Below are 19,911 nucleotides of genomic sequence, written 5' to 3' on the forward strand. Positions count from 1 at the left end.
ATGGAGCACAACAGTCAAAGCTTCTTCCTCTTGTACAATTTAGGATGGAAAGGGATTTCCACAACTGTCTGGATCTGGACAATTGACATGGAGGAAAGCACATCCCCCTCCTCAGAGCAATGTCTAGTTCCAGGCTCTTAAAGTGGGTGTCTCAAAAGGAATCATTGCTTTCTTACATGCATGGTGGGAATGTAAAGAGATTAAGGGTTTTTGGAAATTGATTCACCAGTATTCAAAAAAAAATTTTTTTTAAAGAACTTTGATTTCAAACCTGATTATTATCTGTTAAATATTACGGATTTTCATTTAGAAAGAAATGAAGATATATTATTTTTTTATATAACAGCAGCAGCAAGAGCCGTAATAGCTTAAAAATGGCGTACGAAGGAAATTCCGTCAGAAGACTCTTGGATCATCAAATTAAGGGATTACATGGACATGGACACTATGACTTTTTTATTACAAGACAGTACAAAAAAACAAAGGGCAGATTGGTCACCAGTCAAGAAGTTCCTACAAGAAAAACACCACATTATCTTTGAGTAGACTGCTTTAATGATATTGGTCATGTAAAGGAATAGAGAAGTGCGGAAAGCAGGGAAGAGGGCTTAAAAAATATGTGCTATAATCTTAATGAACTTTAAACCCTGTGGAATCGAACGGATGTCACTTCCCATTTTCTGTTTATTTTCTCCCTTTTTTCTTTTTTTCTTTTCTTTTTTTATCTCTTCCTACTCTTCCTTTTTCACCACTAACCTATCTTTCCTTGTACCTATATCTTCTCTTGCCACACTTTTTTCATTTATTTCCCCTTCCCATCACAATTGCAATCAAGCAATTATGTTATTGTAAATCTTGTTGAAAACGAATAAAAATTATTCAATAAAAAAAGGAATCATTGCTGACCCTCTATATCCCTGCTCCAAGGTCTGTCTAATAATAATAATAAACTTTATTTTTATATCCCGCCCCATCTCCCCGATGGGACTCAGGGCGGCTCACAACAGGGACAAGCCCGAACAACAACAACATATTTAACATAAACTTAAAACATTCCAACAATACACAAAATAAAATAATGGACAAATACATTAAAATCCAAGCAGATAAAATCAGAGTAATTCATCCCCTTCCATCCCACCTGTTCAGTTGTTGAGAGGGATAACACTATGGGTTTCCACACTTGGGTGACACAAATCCTAGTGATGCCACTGGGAATGGCTGCTGCTGCTGACTAGAGGAAAGCGAATGGAATTGGAAAGCAATCCATTCATTGAAGAAGCATTTGTTCTCACGAGTGGTAGGATTATGAGTATGTGGTCATGGATGTGGTGCATTCTTCTTTTCCTTCCCCTTGAAGATCAGAGCAGCCACATTGTCTTGTCGTTATCTGAATTGCCTTCACCTTCCCCACACAACCAGTAAAAAGGATCAGCCATCCCTGCTGGGATTTGGCAGCTACTGGAAAGGGAGAAAACAGATTTAAAGCACCTAACATCCTAAAATGGCCATGACTATCTGAGAGATTCCTCCATTCAATTCCTCTATCTCAGTGGTTCTCAGCCTTTAGTCATCCAGGTTTTGGGAATTCAGTGCACAGATGCCCCAACCAACTGGGACAACTGTCAGGAATTCTGGAGCTGCAAAATACATGAAGGACAAAGGGTTGGGAACTACTGTTCTGTTCCCTCACCATTTATTTCCCTTCATCTCTATTCTCCAGATTCTAAAATCCATGAGGCCACAAGAATCTTAGAACATGCAACCAGCCCAGCATAGGGCCATGAAATGAATTTCCTTAAATTCTTGAAACATTGAGTCAGAGTTAGAAGAGACCACAAGGGCCAACCAGTCCAACCTCCTGCCATGAAGGAACACACAATCAAAGTATCCATGACAAATGGTCATCCAGACTCTGCTTTAAAACCTTTACAGGAAGGAGACTCTGCTACGCTCTGTGGCAGCATATTCCACTGCCAGACAGCTCTTACCTAATGTTTATACGGAATCGCTTTTCCTGGGATTTGAATCCATTGCTCCCTGTCCTAGTCTCCAGAGCAGCAGAATACAAGCTTGCCACCTCCTCAGTGTGACTTCTCTTCCTTCTCTATGTCCTCCTGTATTATTGTATCTGGCAGACAAACAGTCACCCTTAGCAAATTCTTCTAATATTAAAGAATTATTTTGTTACAATGTAGGAATCACTTCACTACTATTCCAGCAATCTGGAGAGTTTAGATGTATTGAAGGAAAATCTAATGAATTCAAAGTTTACCTAATTGATGGATGATTTTCCCCTATGTTCTGGACGTTCTGAGGATGGGGTGCTACTACTGAAAAGACACCCTCTTTTCTACCTTCTCATTTACCAGGGGTGGGTAATTAAATGTATCACTGTTTACTGTTCTTCAGCTTCTGTTTAGGCCTTCGGGGCATGATTGTTTTTGCAGCTGAAGGGGACGGTAGTATCGGTTCTATGATCACCTCGGGCTGAAATGCAAAGCCTTGCTATCCAGATGCTTTGCTGGTATTTTCAGATAATAAGGGGCAATTTTCCCAAAACCATTCAGATGACAGCTTCTTCTAAACCCTCTAATCCCAGAGTGCTATTCATCACCATCTTTGCATGCGCTTGTACAGCACAATGAAGCTTCAAATCCAGGTTCTTTACAAGTCTGTCATAACAAATGACAGAGTACACCAAGCGACAAGTTGACAGCAGGAAGACAAAACTCAGATCAGAATTTCAAACAGTCTGGGGGAAGCACTGTTGCCAAGAAAGGGCCACTAAGGAAATGAAGGTACTGCAACAGAAAACAAGATAATTCCTTTTTGCATTTTCAGCGGAGGAGAGAAAAGACCTGAATTAAGTTGTAATTAAGTCATGAAATACCCTTTCTCTTCTCATTCAGTAGAAACACCTGACTCCCTGAAAAATGCATTACATATACACAAACTAGCACAATTACTACTAAAAGTATATCGACTATTTTTATATTTTTCCCATACACTGGAAATGCTGCATGGAAGGGATCAAAGAGAAACATTGCTACAACATTAAGGACCATTCCTTTGTTGGCAAATGATGGATTAATAGCCTGGGGTGGTCAACTGCTGGGATTCACTGGTGGTGTTCAAAGGAAGCAGACTTCAGTATTACACACACACACATGCACATACCTTTTTTCGTTTTTCTAGACCAATCACAATCAGGTGCAAAACAAAGAGTCTTACAATTAAGGATGGAGTATCCCTGGAAGGAGGAGCCGAGGAGCCTTATCACCAGGGTGAAAGAAGAAAGTGCAAAAGCTGGGTTGCAGTTAAGTATCAACAAAACCAAGATTATGGCAACCAGACCGATTGACGACTGGCAAATAGAGGGAGAAAATGTGGAGGCAGTGACAGAATTTATATTTCTAGGCGTGAAGATCACTGCAGATGCAGACTGCAGCCAGGAAATCAGAAGACGTTTACTTCTTGGGAGGAGAGCAATGGCCAACCTCGATAAAATAGTGAAGAGAAGAGACATCACACTGGCAACGAAGGTCTGCATAGTCAAAGCAATGGTATTCCCCATAGTAACCTATGGATGCGAGAGCTGGACCATAAGGAAGGATGAGTGAAGGAAGAGAGATGCTTTTGAACTCTGGTGCTGGAGGAAAATCCTGAGAGTGACTTGGACCTTGGCAAGAAGATCCAACCAGTCCATCCTCCAGGAAATAATGCCCAATGGCTGCTCACTGGAGGGAAGGATATTGGATGCAAAGATGAAGTATTTTGGCCACATCATGAGAAGTCAGGAAAGCTTGGAAAAATCATGATGCTGGGGAAAATGGAAGGAAAAAGGAAGAGAGGCCGACCAAGGGCGAGATGGATGGATGGTATCCTTGAAGTGACTGGCTCGACCTTGAAGGAACTGGGGACGGTGACAGCCAACAGGGAGCTCTGGTGTGGACTGGTCTATGAGGTCACAAAGAATCGGAAACAACTGAATGAATAAACAACAACAAATCCCTGGAAGCATGCTTAACACACAAAATTGTTTTCAGCACAAAACCTGATTTTGGACAAATCACCGCTACGAAAAGTCATATGGCCACTTTACAAGGTTCCTTTATTGGTTTTAATCACAACAAGCCTGCAAGATTTGCTGATAGATAATGACTGTTCCAAGGACATCCAACAAATTCCATGACCAAATGGGGGTTTGAACATGGATTTCCCTGTTACAAGTCCATTATTCTAACCAGTTGATTATACTAAGTTTTCCAGATCAATTTATATAATATAAATATAATGCCAAAGTTGAAAATTTGTGGTTGAAATTAAGTGCCCAAACTTGCGGATCTGGAATAGAGCAACCTTAGGTTTAGTGAGTTGATTGGTCAAAGTGGCAACTCTGGGTCTTGTTGTTTCTGTCTTGCTCCTTTGCACTACAAAATTCCACCTTAATGCATATAAATTTAATCATATTTGTTAAAGATCTATTGTGTTGGTTCTTGAAATATCTATTTAAATGTTTGACAAAAATGCTAAATGTTTAGGAGGAGTCTTAGCTGCCAGAGGTGGATATTTTCCAGGATTTCAATTCTTTTAGATGCCTAATATATCATTTTCAAGTTTCTCTGCTTGTTCCTTTTTTCACTCCTACTTTTTCCCTCTTCCTCTGTAGCTATCATTGTTTCCTCCTGAAAAAAGAGCTCATTGACTGGTAAAGAGTCTACTTTCCATATCCATGCAACCTTGCTAGCATTCTCTTTTTTTCTCATTAAGACATTAAAATGTAATGTTCCTTTCACAAATGCTCACCAGATTTGGTCCTGATTCTTTTTTGCAAGCATTTTATTCCATCCCCTTTGGTCCTGGAAATTCAGACCTTCCTCTTCTAGTTCATTCTTTGTTTCCCTTTCATTAAATCTTCCCTGACCTCGTCCTGCTCTGTATGTTATTGCTCTGGGACCAGACACAATGCTTCCCTGATGGTTCCTTCACTTGCATGTGTTCAGCTGTGAAATTGGACATATAATAAACCAGGGTTGTTTATTCTTTAAATAAGGTTGGTATACATCCCTGGCTCTTCTAACTGAACTGATGCAAGATGATTAGGTTTTCCACCCCCACCCCCCCAACAGCTAGTTAATAGTTTTAAATGTATATATTTTTACACATAGACATTATTATCAGTGACTGTGCCAACAATAAATTTTCTATAAAGTTTTCAGGGTTTCACCGGCAGGGCTTCTAAAATGTTTAAGGTATTTGAGATGTATAAAATTGTGCCTAGTTTAGCGAAAGCAGATAGATAATTTTTCTCCCCCTTATCATACCAGACCCCACGGTTATCCAATAAAGTTAACTTTATTGGAAGATTCAGGATGAGCACTAAGAAGTTCTTCTTCATGCTATGACTGCAATCCAATGTTCCTTTTGCATAGTATAAATGTCCACATATGAACATACGCTGTTGTAGAACTATGCAACCTCCATGCAAAATAACAACATGGCACAACGCATGTCAATGAATAGGTGCACATTTTGAGACATGCATGTATACTTCACTAACAAAATGTCAGCCATTGTATAATTGGCCTACGAGGTTCATTTCTTATATGGTGGGTTAGAGCATGGCTAGCAATTCTGCAGCCCTCCAGATGTTTAATTTTTTTAGTGTTATGTTTACATTTTAATGCCTGTGGGTTATTTTTAATTGGAATGGCTTTATATTTATTGTTAGCCATTTTGATCGAGTGCCTATAGCAAATTAAAAGTAGGTTAAAAAATAAAATAAAACGTGTGTTGAACTACAAATCTCAACATTCCCCTAACTAGGGCTACTAGAAACTGCATCTTAACAACATCTCACACATAATTTCCATCCCTGCCCTACATAGAGTTTAAATACCTATACAGTAATGGCAGGTGCTGGTTTTAAAAAAGTAGCTAATCTGAGGTTGGAAATCCTTTAATGAATTGTTACCCAAAGCATGTCACCACTGAGCAATTCTTAATATGCTGAGTCGCAGCCCAAGTCTAGGACTACGCACTAAAGATGAGAATAATGCTCAACCTGTAGAATAGCAACTCCAGGACACACGGATACAGGGGTCACCTGAGATTAATCATATATCAGCATTGCCAGAATAGCTGGAATAGTCAGATGAGGAAGCTGAGCCCTCAAACCTGCAATTTCCAAGAGTGGGAAAGAAACCACAGCTGAGACTTTTTGCCAAACGAAAGGAGCAGCTCTCTTCAATAAGGTCAGCTGACTGCAGCCAGTTTCAGAAACAGCTCTTTATTGAAAACAACCAGCTCTTCTCCGATGTTGATGTGTATTCCACAACTCTGCTTTGGATTCTTGAAACCATGACCTTGAACTAAAACTAACTACCATGCATGATTCCTGGAGTCTTGGACTGGCTGAGGACACTCTTTGGCTTTCAGGCTTTTGGACTGGATGTCTGGATCAACTTCACTTCTGTGTATTCCCTTTCAGGAAAGTGCATCTCCTGCAACTCTATTTGATTTACTGCCCTGTTTTATCTACAAGTGCTTCCTCCATGACTGGGGGAGCACCAAAGCCTGATTCAGGACATGATGCTCCTCTGTAATTACCTTTTAGTTGATTCTATAGGAGCCCCCAGTGGTGCAATGGGTTGGCAAAAGGGCTGACATAGGTTGGCGGTTTGAATCTGGGGAGAGTGGGTGAGCTCCCTCTGTCAGCTCCAGCTTCCCATGCAGGGACATGAGAGAAGCCTCCCACAAGGATGGTAAAGCATCAAACATCCGGGCATCCCCTGAGCAACGTCCTTGCAGACAGCCAATTCTCTCAAACCAGAAGCGACTTGTAGTTTCTCAAGTTACTCCTGACACACACAAAAAAAAAGTTGATTCTATTGTGTTTACTGGATCTGCCACATGAAGGTGGGACTACTCTATAGCAATGCACTGACACAAAAAAGGTAGAGGAAAGAATATGAGCTGTGCTTGTGTAGTTGTGAACATAAGGAAGATTTTATTGTCCTGGAGGACATCTGAATATTTGGCAGAAGAATAAAATACTTTTGCATGAATTACCATTTCCCAGGAAAACTGCCATAGCTACATGAGGCCAGCTCCCCAAAAGGTGAACATTAGATGTGTACTTGCCTGTGGTTTCCTCATACTAGTGTCACTTCTAAGCCAGTACAGTCTCAGAATTCAGAACTAAGTCAAAGATCAACCATCACTACCGAATATTAAGCAAATATTGGACCATTATCATTATTGTTTCAGGGATATTCTTAACCAGCAAAGAAATGCTTGCAGGAGACTACCTGAACCACCTAATGCTTTCTGTGTCCCATTATACACTGTGTGAGTCTAATAATCTCTTTCCCTGCACAAAGATTAGCCTGTCTGGGCGAGTGAAATATCATCCATGTAAAATTAAAAGCAAATCTTCAGTTCCACCAGGTAGCAAGCTCACACTGAGCACTCTTGTGTAAACACCTGTGTCTGAAACCCTGCTAGACAAGAGGGGGTAAAGATGAGAGAAGAATACAGACCAATGTTTTGTTCAAATATGTAAAAGAGTTATGAATATTTTATGGAGATTCCAGGAAAATATTTTGCAAAGGCTGCTGTGCAGTCTCACTGAGTATCCAAACTTATTAGATATTATTGTTTTCTCATGCTTTCCCTCAAATAGTTGGTACCATTAGCATCACTCCGTCAAATGTAATATCAGGTGAATGATGAAGCGCCCACAGGGGCAACAAGTGGAATTTGTGCTGTAGAATTTCTACTTGGATAAATAAATGTGCTTCTCTGATACTGCATTATTTAGATTTACAAACACGGACCAGCATCTGGTTCAGCGGTTAAAAGATCATAAACTGGAGGTACTGACTTGTAGTTGCTGGGGATTCATTTCATGGTTATCAAAAAAATCTTTGCCCACTCCAACCAAAGGGTTTGTGATTGTGAAGCACTGCAGATCAGGGTGCTCAGAAATTGTGTCTCTAGTACTTTCCTGGTCCCAGGGCTCATTGAGACAAGTAGTCTCTGCAGGATCCCAAGAGATCTTTCCAGCTGCCTCTTCTTGATGCACCAGATGATAAGAAAAGCACTGCAGACATTGATCAGAACATGTATTGGAGTCATGTCTCCATAGGTGGACTTACATATGTCTGGATTAATTCTTGGCAGTTTCGTAAAGTTAATATTTAGAAAAAGGCTTCCATTATGTTACTGCACAGCAGAGCTAGCTATTGCACACTGATATGCATTATACATCAATACAAATTACATACTGCTGCACATCGTGCACCAATGTGCATCAATGAAATTGCTACGTTGGTTTGAAAGTAGGAAGAAAAAGGGACAGTAGAAGTGATGTCCGTAGCACCAGCTTTCAAATTGATTTGAACCCGCAGCGGAGAGTTCCGCAGATCCATCACCAAAGGAACAGAGCGGGACCGCAGCAGACTATTATTAAAAGATCTTTTTTTCTTCACTTTCCCCTTCCCTGAACTACGTAACAAATCCCCCCAATAAAAGTAGCATTCATTTTTATCAGTAACACTCTCTATCTGGTTATTTTGTGTCTTTCCCTGACTCCTTCTTTTGCACGCAATTCCCCCCCCCCCTCTCTCTCTCTCTAACCCGTCCGACCTTTAAACTCTGGCTGAGGCTCCCCCGCCATAGGTTAATACGGCGGACGATACAAATTGGCTCATATCTTTATCAAAATTACCCCTAGCACGCTCTTCTTTTAGTCCTAACCCTTCCTAAGGCTCCTGACCCAAGGACCACCAGCGGAACCAAAATCGGTCCAGTTCTCGGCACCTCATCAGCTGACTGTCAAACGGAACCGACTGCTCTTTTCAAGCCAGACTGCTCTTTTCCAGCCTTATCCCGGACTTTCCTCTCCCCACGACCCGCGGGATGGTTTTAAGAGATCACTGGTCCTTTTCTGTGAACTGTGGATGGGGGATCGCTCTCCCGCTGGGGAGACATAGTTCTCCAAGGACCTTCACCCTCTCTACAGCTGCCAGGAGGGTGCCTGGACAGGCGCCCTCCACGTTTCATTCACACCTTCATAATTTTATGAATGAGAAGAACACTCTTCCCCAAACCTACCCCTGAACTTATGAAATCCTATACTTCCAAAGACTGCAACTCACATGTACCTCTTCCCCATGCTATTTCTATGAATTCCTTCCACCACAGATGAACTCTTTTCCCAATGTATCCGTGAATTTTCATATTCTAGGTACCTGGACACCCTCATGAATCACTGTTATATGAATTTCTAATCGTTGGGCTAACTTCATGAATTGTAAAATCATGCTGCTAAAACTCCACTTTTATGAATTTCCATGCTGGGTTCTCCAGATGTTATGAACTTCGTTCTTATCAAATATTTTCAATTGTTTATATCATTCATGATTCCCCTTTATGCAATGTAACTCACTTTTATGGATTCTCCCTTATTTCCATGAAATCTATCTATCTGCCTATATGTATTTGTACTCTTTGGGATCCCCGGAAAATATGTATTTTTCCCAGCATGGTTTATATTCCAACTTTATTTTATTTTTCATTTTATTTCATATAATTGTCAAGTCATGAAATCAAATAGGAAATATTTTGAACTCAACCTGAACCCCAGAACTTATCCCATTTCCTATGACCCAGGCTTCCCTTCCCAAAAACAAAAGGATAATCTGCCACCGCTAAACCCAATCAAATTCAAATTGCATGGACAATATAGGGCTTGAGTCGCCGAATTCGGAGTGTTGACCTAAAGGTGATTCGCCCCAAGGCAAACATTGTCGTATCTCACCCAAAGGAAAATCCAGGACACCTCAGGAAGGCGCCCTGCAGAGCCTGTCAATATGGCTCATCACCACCCATCTTTGCTTCCACCTCTGACACCCCAAGGCATATCTAAAAATCTGTATACGTGACAGAAACCCGGACACCCTTGATTGCTGCCATTAATCCCTTTAGAAATCGGTCTAGCAGGACTTAATCCGCTAGTTCCTGTCCGTCACCTCATTGTTTCAATAACTCCCGCCTTCTCTTTCGTGATTGGCCCGAGTAGAGACAAAAAGCAGCTTCCTATTGGGCCAACGGAGCAAGGCGGGAAACGAAAGCCCGCCTCGTTCAACCTTCTAGCCTATCAACGATCAGATGGGCGGGGGAGCAGGGCGGGAAATTCAAAGGGCTGTCAGACTGAAATTTTGTATAAATATGGCTTTATTTTGATTGTATGGTACCCTAGTAGACCGAATGATCGCTACTAGAGTCCTCTTCAGCTGAATTGCTCAATAAAGACTCCTTGGCAGATTTTCCTTCAGCTTTGGCGGACCTTCTTCATTTCAGCTTCAGGTTGTATTGCGGCTCATATTTTCCTATTGGCTCCGCCAAGGTCCGTTCTCTCAGGACCGGATCGGGTCTCTCCTCAAGGGCCCCGATCCCCTAAAACGCGGTCGACAACAGAAGCACTTTCACAGTGTTTATTTTCATATGAATTTGCATGGACTTAAACTCACTTCTTCGGGCACAGTGCCTAGTGTGCACGAGGCACTCTTCTTGGTGTCTCAATCCTTGCAATTCACAAAAAGGATTTCCTAGAACCTCTGTATAAGTAAACACTCATATATTCTGGTGATCATTCCCAGGTGTCCCCATCTGCAGCCCCCCAGAAACCCTTTTGCTGACACACTGCCGGGGTTAAAAATTAGCATCTTCAAGTGTAACTATAATCATGAATCTCCATCATCAGACTTACCCCTGACAATTCAGAAGCTCAGCCATGCATAGCTAGAAAACTCTGTACAAAATCAGCATGTACTCTAATGTTCTCATTTCAGAATCTCCAATAAGCAAATTGCTTTATATTTCAAACAACGGCTTATCTCTTTGGTTGACAGTAGTGAAGTTAGTTTAAAAATCCCCAGTGTTGCGCATTTTGTAACTATCTGCCCATGGGTTGTTGTGAGTTTTCCGGACTGTATGGCCATGCTCCAAAAGCATTATCTCCTGACATTTCGCCCACATCAGAGTTTGAGGGGTCTGTTGGAAACTAAGTAAGTAACAAAATCTGGCTGCCAGTATTATTAACAAAAAAAAACCCTCTAAAATCAGAAGAGTAAATAAAGAGCAAGACTCAAAAAGCAGAGGAATTCCAGACAAGAATCAATTAGAGCCAGATAACATCTCCTAACAAAGGATTCCCCCAGGCAGTTACCAGCCAGGCCTTGAAACTGCGGGCCATTAAAATGCTAATCAAGGTGGCAAACTGCAACATTCACATGTACCTCAAGCAGACAAGAGTTCTTTCCCCCACCCCGGATATTCCACAGATATATAAACCTCACTTACTTGGTTTCCAACTGACTCCTCAAAGTCAGGAGAGAATGCTTCTGGAACATGGCCATACAGCCCAGAAAACTCACAGCAACCCAGTGATTCTGGCCATGAAAGCCTTTGACAACATATCTGACCCAGTCTTTTCCATGCATACATAGCCTTTTTGGATCCTGCCTTGTACTTCTGTCCCTGAACTGATGAGACAAACCGATTAATAGATCATCGAAGGAATCAAAGGGTTGTTGTGTGTTTTCCAGGCTGTATGGCCATGTTCCAGAAGCAGTCTCCCCTGACATTTCGCCCACATCTATGGCAGGCATCCTCAGAGGTTGCCTGCCTCTGAGGATGTATACCTCACAACCTCTGAGGAGGCCTACCATAGATGTGGACAAAACATCAGGTGAGAATGCTTCTGGACATGGCCATACAGCCAAGAAAACACACAGATTAATATACATACAAGGAAAGTCAGGTAACTTTAGGGCACATGCACATACTTGGAAGTTAAAGAAAACAGTTTGCTTTCCACATACACAACATTTTAAGTTCCTAGTGAATTCAAGTTAAACATGTACAAAACAGTCTAAGATATCTTGGCACATTCTGGCGATATAACAACTACAACACTGGATGAACATGTGAGACATACTTGGTTTGGATAGAGTATTTATTATTTATTGCTGCTATTTGTATGCACATAGTAACCTTTTGTTGCTCAGCTGCTACCACAGTATGTTTGTGTAAGAATTCTATATTAAGTTGATTTAATTACTTGTTTGGAGTAGAACCTGGGCGACAAAGTCAGAGTCTACCTGTCATTATGTAATTAAATAAACTACTGAGTTCAGTTTACTATCAGATTCAATTCCTGATTTTTAAAGGTTTATCAAAAGCCCTTTGGTGGAATCCAGCCCTGTTGCAAAGGGAACCATAGTACAGCTATGGATACATATCTATGCATCATCCTTTGGCTTTTATTGCTAGGAGTCATCTATCTGGAAACACCAAAAGAAAATGTGGAACGGTGTAAAGTTGCAAGTTCAGTTGCCCTTTAGTACACAGCTAAAACCTTAGACCAAGGAAGGTAATGAGCTTCTTAGAACTGAAAAAGTTATACTTCACAAGCCTTCAAAGCATATTATTGTCAACCCCTTTTCTGTTCTAAATATATTCATATTTTTCATTTCTATCAAGCACTGATTTCCCAGTGACCAAAATGACTCCCACTCAAATATAAATATCTGAACATTTGATTTGTATCCACTCTCTGTTGCCATTATTGCACTATAAAAAGGAAATAAAATCTCTGAATGGCGTTATCAAAACACGTAGGTGGCTTGAATATTAAGTTGATTCCATTGCCAAATTGCATTTGCCCTTCTCAGCTCACTTGAAATAGAAACTGTAACAGCCTTAGAAAAAAGAAACTCACAACAAACTACTCAATGCCAAAATAAAGGCAAATCCAAAGACATTTTACCTTTGTCTGAACCACCATCCATCAAATCTCCAATGCTTTCTGATCTATTATTTAATTACAGAGGCAGCATAACCCTGCGTATAAGTACCGTATCATCTTCCAGAAGTTCAGTAACTCCTTTTATCATTTGAAGATGGAATTTTGAAATGGAAAAACGATTCCACTTACCCGTTTGTAGTCAAACAAGGACTTCTCGTTGGTCAAAGAAGTGAAAGGAGTAGTCTGGAAAAGAAGAATAGGAAAGACCTTTTACAGTTGATCGTATGACCCTTTTAAAATCCAAGCATTATGACGATAGAGAATAACCATGAATGAACATAGGAAGCTGCCTCACACTCATCAGTTTAGTCCTCCTATTCTGATCATATCACACTGGTTGCCAGTTTTTCTTAAGAGCAAACAATCAGAGGTAGGTAAGTAAGGTTTTCCCCTGACGTTAAGTCCAGTCATGTCTGACTCTGGGGGTTGGTGCTCATCTCCATTTCTAAGCCGAAGAGCCGGCGTTGTCCGTAGACACCTCCAAGGTCATGTGGCCAGCATGACTGCATGGAACGCCATTACAATCAAAACAGACTACTTTTTTCCATGTCAGGAGTTGATTCTAGTGTGAGAGAATTGGCCGTCTGCAAGGACATTGCCCAGGGGACACCCTGATGTTTGATGTTTTACCATCCTTATGGGAGGCTTCTCTCATGTCCCCCACATGGGGAGCTGGAGCTGACAGAGGGAGCTCACCTGCTCTCCCTGGATTCGAATTGCTGACCTCTTGGTCAGCAGTCCTGCCGGCACAAGGGTTTAACATCCAGCCCATGCCAACAACTCCATGCTCACTCAAGTGTAAACATAGATCCAGTGAAACTGCTGTTTACAAACAATCTCAAATGCCTTTCTGTCTGCAGGAAGGGAAGCTGCAAAATGAATACACCATAAAATCTACTCATTAAGTGGTTTGACTTTGACACAGAAAATGCTGATGTGCTGGTTTAAAATATTTCTGGAAAGCCTCTTTGTATATTAATCTCTCTGCCCTACATTCAAGTTCAGCACCAAGACTTTCAGATAAGGACCAGTATCTATTTCTATGGCCCTTGGCCTACTTTCATGCAAGTTGAGTAGTCAGACAGGTAAATCAGGGAGAAAAGCAAAAATAGGTGGCACTATGGAAGGAAGGTGGGTAATGTCCCATGAAACCAATCAGTTAAGACTTTTGGCAAGGAGATGGGAAGAGGAGCCAAAATTTAAGGTCATATAGAAGAAAAGGAAAATACCTTCCAAATGTTTAGATCTCTGAGCAATCTGTTGCATACTTTAGGGTAGAACTGTTTCAAAATCCCGGCACACTAAGGTAAACTCCAAAACCCCTCCCATAAAATGAAATAAGATTCTCCTCCTATTAAATGGAAAGATCTCTACATCCAAGTCCAAGGAAACCTTTCACTCAGAAACCTAATTTGAGCTAACCTCCACAGATGACTCTTCCAAGGTGAACTGAACCATCTAAACTGAGCTCTACAGGCCAATGGAGACTCCGCCCCAGACATCAAAAGAGCTACAAGACCAACAAACCACAAGAGTAAAGACAAAGAGCTACCCAGAGGAAAAGTGTTCTTACCATACATCAAGGGAACAACGGACCACATAGGAAAACTGATGAAGAAACACAACCTACAAACTATCTACAGACCCACTAAAAAAATTCCAAAAAATGCTACGTTCAGCAAAGGACAGGAGGGATCCTCTCACCTTTGCAGGAGTTTACTATATACCATGCATCTGTGGACAAGTCTACATAGGGACCATCAAATGCAGCATTGCCCAGACACGAATCAGGAACATGAAAGGCACTGCACACTAAGATCAGCCATAGTAGAGCACTTGATGAACCAACCGGACACAGAATACTATTTGAGAACACAGAAATGCTGGTCCACTCTAACAACCACCATGTCAGACTACACAGAGAAGCCATTGAGATCCACAAGAAGCATGTGGACAATTTCAACAGAAAGGAGGAAACCATAAAAATGAACAAAATATGACTCCAAGGATTAAAAATCTCTAAAATCAGGACAGTAAATAAAGAACAACACTCAGAAAACAGGGAAATTCCAGACGAGAAACAATCAGGACCAGCTAAAATCTCCCAACAAAGGATTCCCCCAAGCAGGAAGCAGCCAGGCTTTGAAGCTGCAAGGCCAATCAAGGTGGCCAAAATTCACACTTGCCTCAAACAGACAAGCATTCTTTCTCCCACCCTGGGCATTCCACAGATATAAATCCTATTTGCCTAGTTTCCAAAAGACTTCACAACCTCTGAGGATGCCTGCCATAGATGTGGACAAAACGTCAGGAGGGAATGCTTCTGGAACATTGCCATACAGCCTGGAAAACTCACAGCAACCCAGTGTTTCCAGCCATGAAAGCCTTCGACAACACATTGACTCTGCGGCTGTTTCACAAACACTCACCTGGGGAACATAGAAAATCCCCATCACCCTTTCAGGCCATAGGCATAATGTCTAAAAATGCCTCCATGCAACTAACCATGGAACTAAACCAGAGGTCACAGAAGTTGCCCAACACCCTATTTTTATCCTCCTGGGAACCCATTCAGGCTGTCTATCACCCATTGCTACACATTGTTTCACCAGCATGGACCATCCTTTCCTTCACACACCCATGAGAGATGGAACAAGCAAGGGTCACAAAACCTAAAACTGAGCAATGAAAATGTATTAAATTTCCTTCCTAACCTGGAGGCCAATCAGCAATGACAGACACGGCATCCCAGTCAAACAGACTGCTGGTGCTAACCTGCCATGATCTGGACCAATTGACACTCAGGGCAGCACAAGTCCTTTATCTCAAACCTATAAATATTTCTGCGTGTTTGCATTGAGGTATGCCAGTCTTTGGAATGCAGACTCTTTCAACATCTACTTTGGCCAAGGTGAAATAAACACCTCTGATTTTGCCCTCAACCTGTCTGTGTCTCGTTCGATCCTTTGGGAGATTGACACTCTGGGTTCCGAACCCATGATTCTCATGGTAGCTGAAATCACTTGACAGGAAGAGAACGGAAAAGAATAGGAGAAAAGACTTGTCAAGAAAAGAAAACGTTAGCAAGTTTGATTCTGATTCTATCAAGTACCTGTTGCTTGATACTGTTAATTGGAGGTGCCAGGCAATCACCCCAATCTCTTTTCCATGCGGTCTTTTCTACCAGTGAGCAATGGCTCATTCCCATCCTTTTCTTGAAACCTGGTAATACTAGAAATATAAATCATTCATAGAGCTACCAAAATGTGCCGGCGGGACCTATATTGCTGACTAATGATCATCATTTCCCTATCATTTAATTAAAGAACATTTTGAGAACTCTCAGATAATTACAGAGAAAGGGGATGGATGAAAATGCAAACCGTCAAAAAGATTGCATCCACTTACTTCTTCATTTAGTGCTAAACACATCTAATGACTCTTCCTAATTGCTAGATTGTATTTCCTCAATGGAAAAGAACTTGTAAGTTCTTGAGGCAGCCTGGTTTTAAAAATGGCAATCTAGGTTTTGGAAATCCCTGTGAAACAAAACAACGGCCATATGATGTTTCGGGCCAAGTTGGGACTTTTTTGGTACTCAAGTGGAACAATCTAAATCCTGATCGTTATGATGCTTTTGTGCAACTTTATTCAACTGAAGCTGCATAGAAGAAATCTCTAGTAAGATTGCTGCAAATTCTTAGTCAGATCTATCTTTCTTATACTTTATTACCTATAATAGGCATTGAATGTTATTGCTCCAACAGTCAGTTTAGTTCTAAATCCCAACTTGAATGGATCAATTGAATCAGAATTACTGAATTGTCAAATAATCACTAAGGAAGAATTGATTCAATGAATCTACTCTAGTTGGAACTAACCTACAGGAATCAAGGTATCATATCCTAGAACAGGACTGGAGGATCAATATATAAAGCAGGCAAGTCACTTGAGGGAGGAGAAGGAATTGCCCACCAAATAAGATTCCCTTTCCATAAACATTTCCTTCAGTTCTCAGATTTCTAGCATTATACTAACTAAAAACCTAAGCTAAACACTTAGAAATACTGTTTATGCATCCAAAGAAAAGTGGTGGCCAAAGTTACCAGTGTGGTATACTAGGACTCCAGAAAATTAAGGTGTGAATCTCCAACACTCCTGTGGAAACTGACTTTGGGCCAGTCACACATTCTCAGCCTTGCAGAACAGTAATGGAAAGATTGCTGGTTCTAATCTGTGAGATGGGGTGAGCTCCTGTCTGTCAGCTCTAGCTTATGGGGACATGAGAGAAGCTTCCCAACAGGATGGTAACACATCCGGGCATCCCCTAGACAACATCTTTGTATATGGCCAATTCTTTCACACCAGAAGCGACTTGTAGTATGTTCTCAAGTTGCTTCTGTCATGATAAAAAAAATTGACTGGTAATACATTTTTAGGTGATTGCTTGGTATGCTTCAGACAGAAGTTATCATAGAGGACCTAGCAAACTCTTAAAGAAGATATCTCCCTAGGAATTTTCTGTGTCTTCCAGGGTGGCTCTACGATAACCTGTGGAGGACATCAATCATTTCAATAGGGTTTACTATTATATATGATTTCCCATATTCATGGTAAGATCAGTATTTGGTATGAATGTTTTTTTTAATGTTTCACTTTCTGCTGTGCTAGAAATATGGGGGCTGACAGGAAAAAAAAAATCATTAATTGGAGGAATATCCTTATTTCCCCCTCCAGCTATATTCCTGATGATAAGTCTGTGTAAAATTGCATTAAAGTTGCAGCTATGCTAATCCTCCAATAAAGTTGACCCTTTTGGAACACAAGCTGAAATTGCTGATTGAATATCCCATAATTAAATGCCCGAGAAGCAGTGTGCTATCAATTGCAGAATTTCCCAGCTACATCTTATTTCCCTCAATCTGTTTAACTTAACGTTGCAAGGCTGGTGGGAAGGGTCACATAACCGTGTTACCATTGATTTATCCAGAGATGTCTTTGCTCTATGGATTTACGCCCAAGGAGCTAACGCTTAGTTTCAAAGGCAAATACGGCAGGGCTCATTCCAAACGGAACTCCCTCTTCTGATCAATAGCAGCAAGACATTAGTGACTTTCTTCACAAATAGAAAACAGCATGTCATTTTAATCGGTCATGCTGAAACATCCCAAAATTGTTCTTAATGGATAATCGATTATGTACGTTCCCAAAAAAAAAGAGAAGAAAAAAGCACTCTCATGCCATTCATTTTCAGAAAGCACTGCATTCTGACTAAAAATCAAAAATGGCAAATCCTGTTAAAGTCTCAGATTAAACTAGACACCTTTGGGGGCTGAGAAGCAGGCATAAAAGGATTATGAAAGGCTCAGACAGATATAATGCCCAAGAGAACATTAAGACCTTGTTCCTGATTGCATGCAAAGGATTTGAAAAATATGGATAGTTTGCTTACATGCAATTTATTTTGTATTCATCATGATAATTACAGGAGTTCTAGGGAATAATTTATCTTATCTATGGGCTACTCTCCCTCCCCTAATCTAACTGGTGCCTTTATTTTATACTTCACGTTCCTGCTAAAGGATATGTGTACAACATGTGCATGATTTTGCTAGTAATCAGGGTATTTTCAGCTAAATATGTGCATTATGCTTTTTTTGCATAATATAAAAGAATGCTAATTATTTACTAGTACATTTCATGCACTAACTGAGGCTTGCCCTATCACTGAACAGAGTGGGATAGGGTGCTATGAAAATAATTAATTGTGCAAAGTATTCTGCCGCACTGAGGGCCATTTTTAACCAAACGGCTTAGAAGTGGTACAGGATCTCATCATGACACTCATTATAGCAAATGGGGGAAATCTACCAGATTTTAATTTCTTTTGTAAAGCTAATGGATTTTTATTGTGATGTCAAGCACACAAGCCCCCGCACCCACATGGTAAAACATCAAAACATCCGGGCGTCCCCTGGGCAACGTCATTGCAGACGGCCAATTCTCTCACTCCAGAAGCAACTCAGGTTGCTCCTGACACGAAAAAACAAACAAACCCACATTGCTTTGACACACAGCTGATTGCTGCAAGGAGTTCCACGGGCTCATAGGAACCCTGATTTTCCACTCCAGATAGACTTCAGTCACACAGAAACATTGTATCCTCTCTTCAAAGCAGCTACAGAAGCTGAAAACTGCAGGCAGCCTCTCTCAGTCAAGGCTCCATTGTCCTTTGCTACATATTAACCAAGAGTAATAAATTGTATCCGCTTTTTGCTTTCACTTCCAAGCCTGCAAAAGAGCTTCTTTTTCAGGCTCCTTTCACAACCCAAAAAGGGACAATAAACCCCTTTCCGAGCCACGGATCTCAGCCAGCTTGGCCAAGGTGGTCCAGAACCACCTCGGGAACAAGGAAATGCGATTTTTTTTTTCAACCGTGGATACGGAAACCCACCAGGCCCCCCGTATCCACGCCTTAATGGATTCACTCCAGATCAATTCCATTTCACTCCGGAACACCTTTTAAACTAAACTGCTATCTTGTTTTTTGCCACTATGGCCCCGATTCCCCTCCTGACAAATGAATTAGCTCCTTTTCATGAATGAGTTGCCTTCTTTATGAATGAGCATAGGCAACGCGATCTGAAATGTCCTTTTAACAACTGTTTATATTTGATTATATCCTTCTTATATCTTGCAACAGACTAATCTAGTGTGGTGACTATTGCTAAAAAGATGTCCCTTGTTATCAGACACTGATACATCATATATTCTTCAGTCTTTCCCCAAATGATGATCCCATACATATTATTTACAAAAAAGAATGCTCCCATGAAATTAGTTTTGCAACACTCTCATACTCTCGCATTCCCTGGAGTCCTCAAGTCTTCTTCTATGTAAAGTCTAAAGAAAGCCCAGCCTTACGATTATCCATTTAAAATCACTTCAGAACGTCAGCCTTGCCTTCTCTGAGACACCGGTTTTCACCACACTCATGAATAATGCATTCCCAAAACAGGAGAACGATGCCAAAA

General features: G+C 41.0%; 1 protein-coding gene across 5 annotated transcripts in view; it reads right to left on the reverse strand.

The window, feature by feature from the left end:
• The window catches only part of rasgef1b (RasGEF domain family member 1B), a 263,110-nt gene that overhangs the window by 205,603 nt on the left and 37,596 nt on the right, over nt 1–19,911 (reverse strand). For all 5 annotated transcript variants that reach the window (XM_008110988.3, XM_008110987.3, XM_062981543.1 and 2 more), the window contains one exon: nt 13,007–13,060. In XM_008110988.3, coding sequence (XP_008109195.1) covers nt 13,007–13,060 — 54 coding nt within the window. The remainder of the gene's footprint in view (nt 1–13,006; nt 13,061–19,911) is intronic.

This window comes from Anolis carolinensis, chromosome 5 (genome assembly GCF_035594765.1).
Source record: "Anolis carolinensis isolate JA03-04 chromosome 5, rAnoCar3.1.pri, whole genome shotgun sequence".
Taxonomy (NCBI): domain Eukaryota; kingdom Metazoa; phylum Chordata; class Lepidosauria; order Squamata; family Dactyloidae; genus Anolis; species Anolis carolinensis.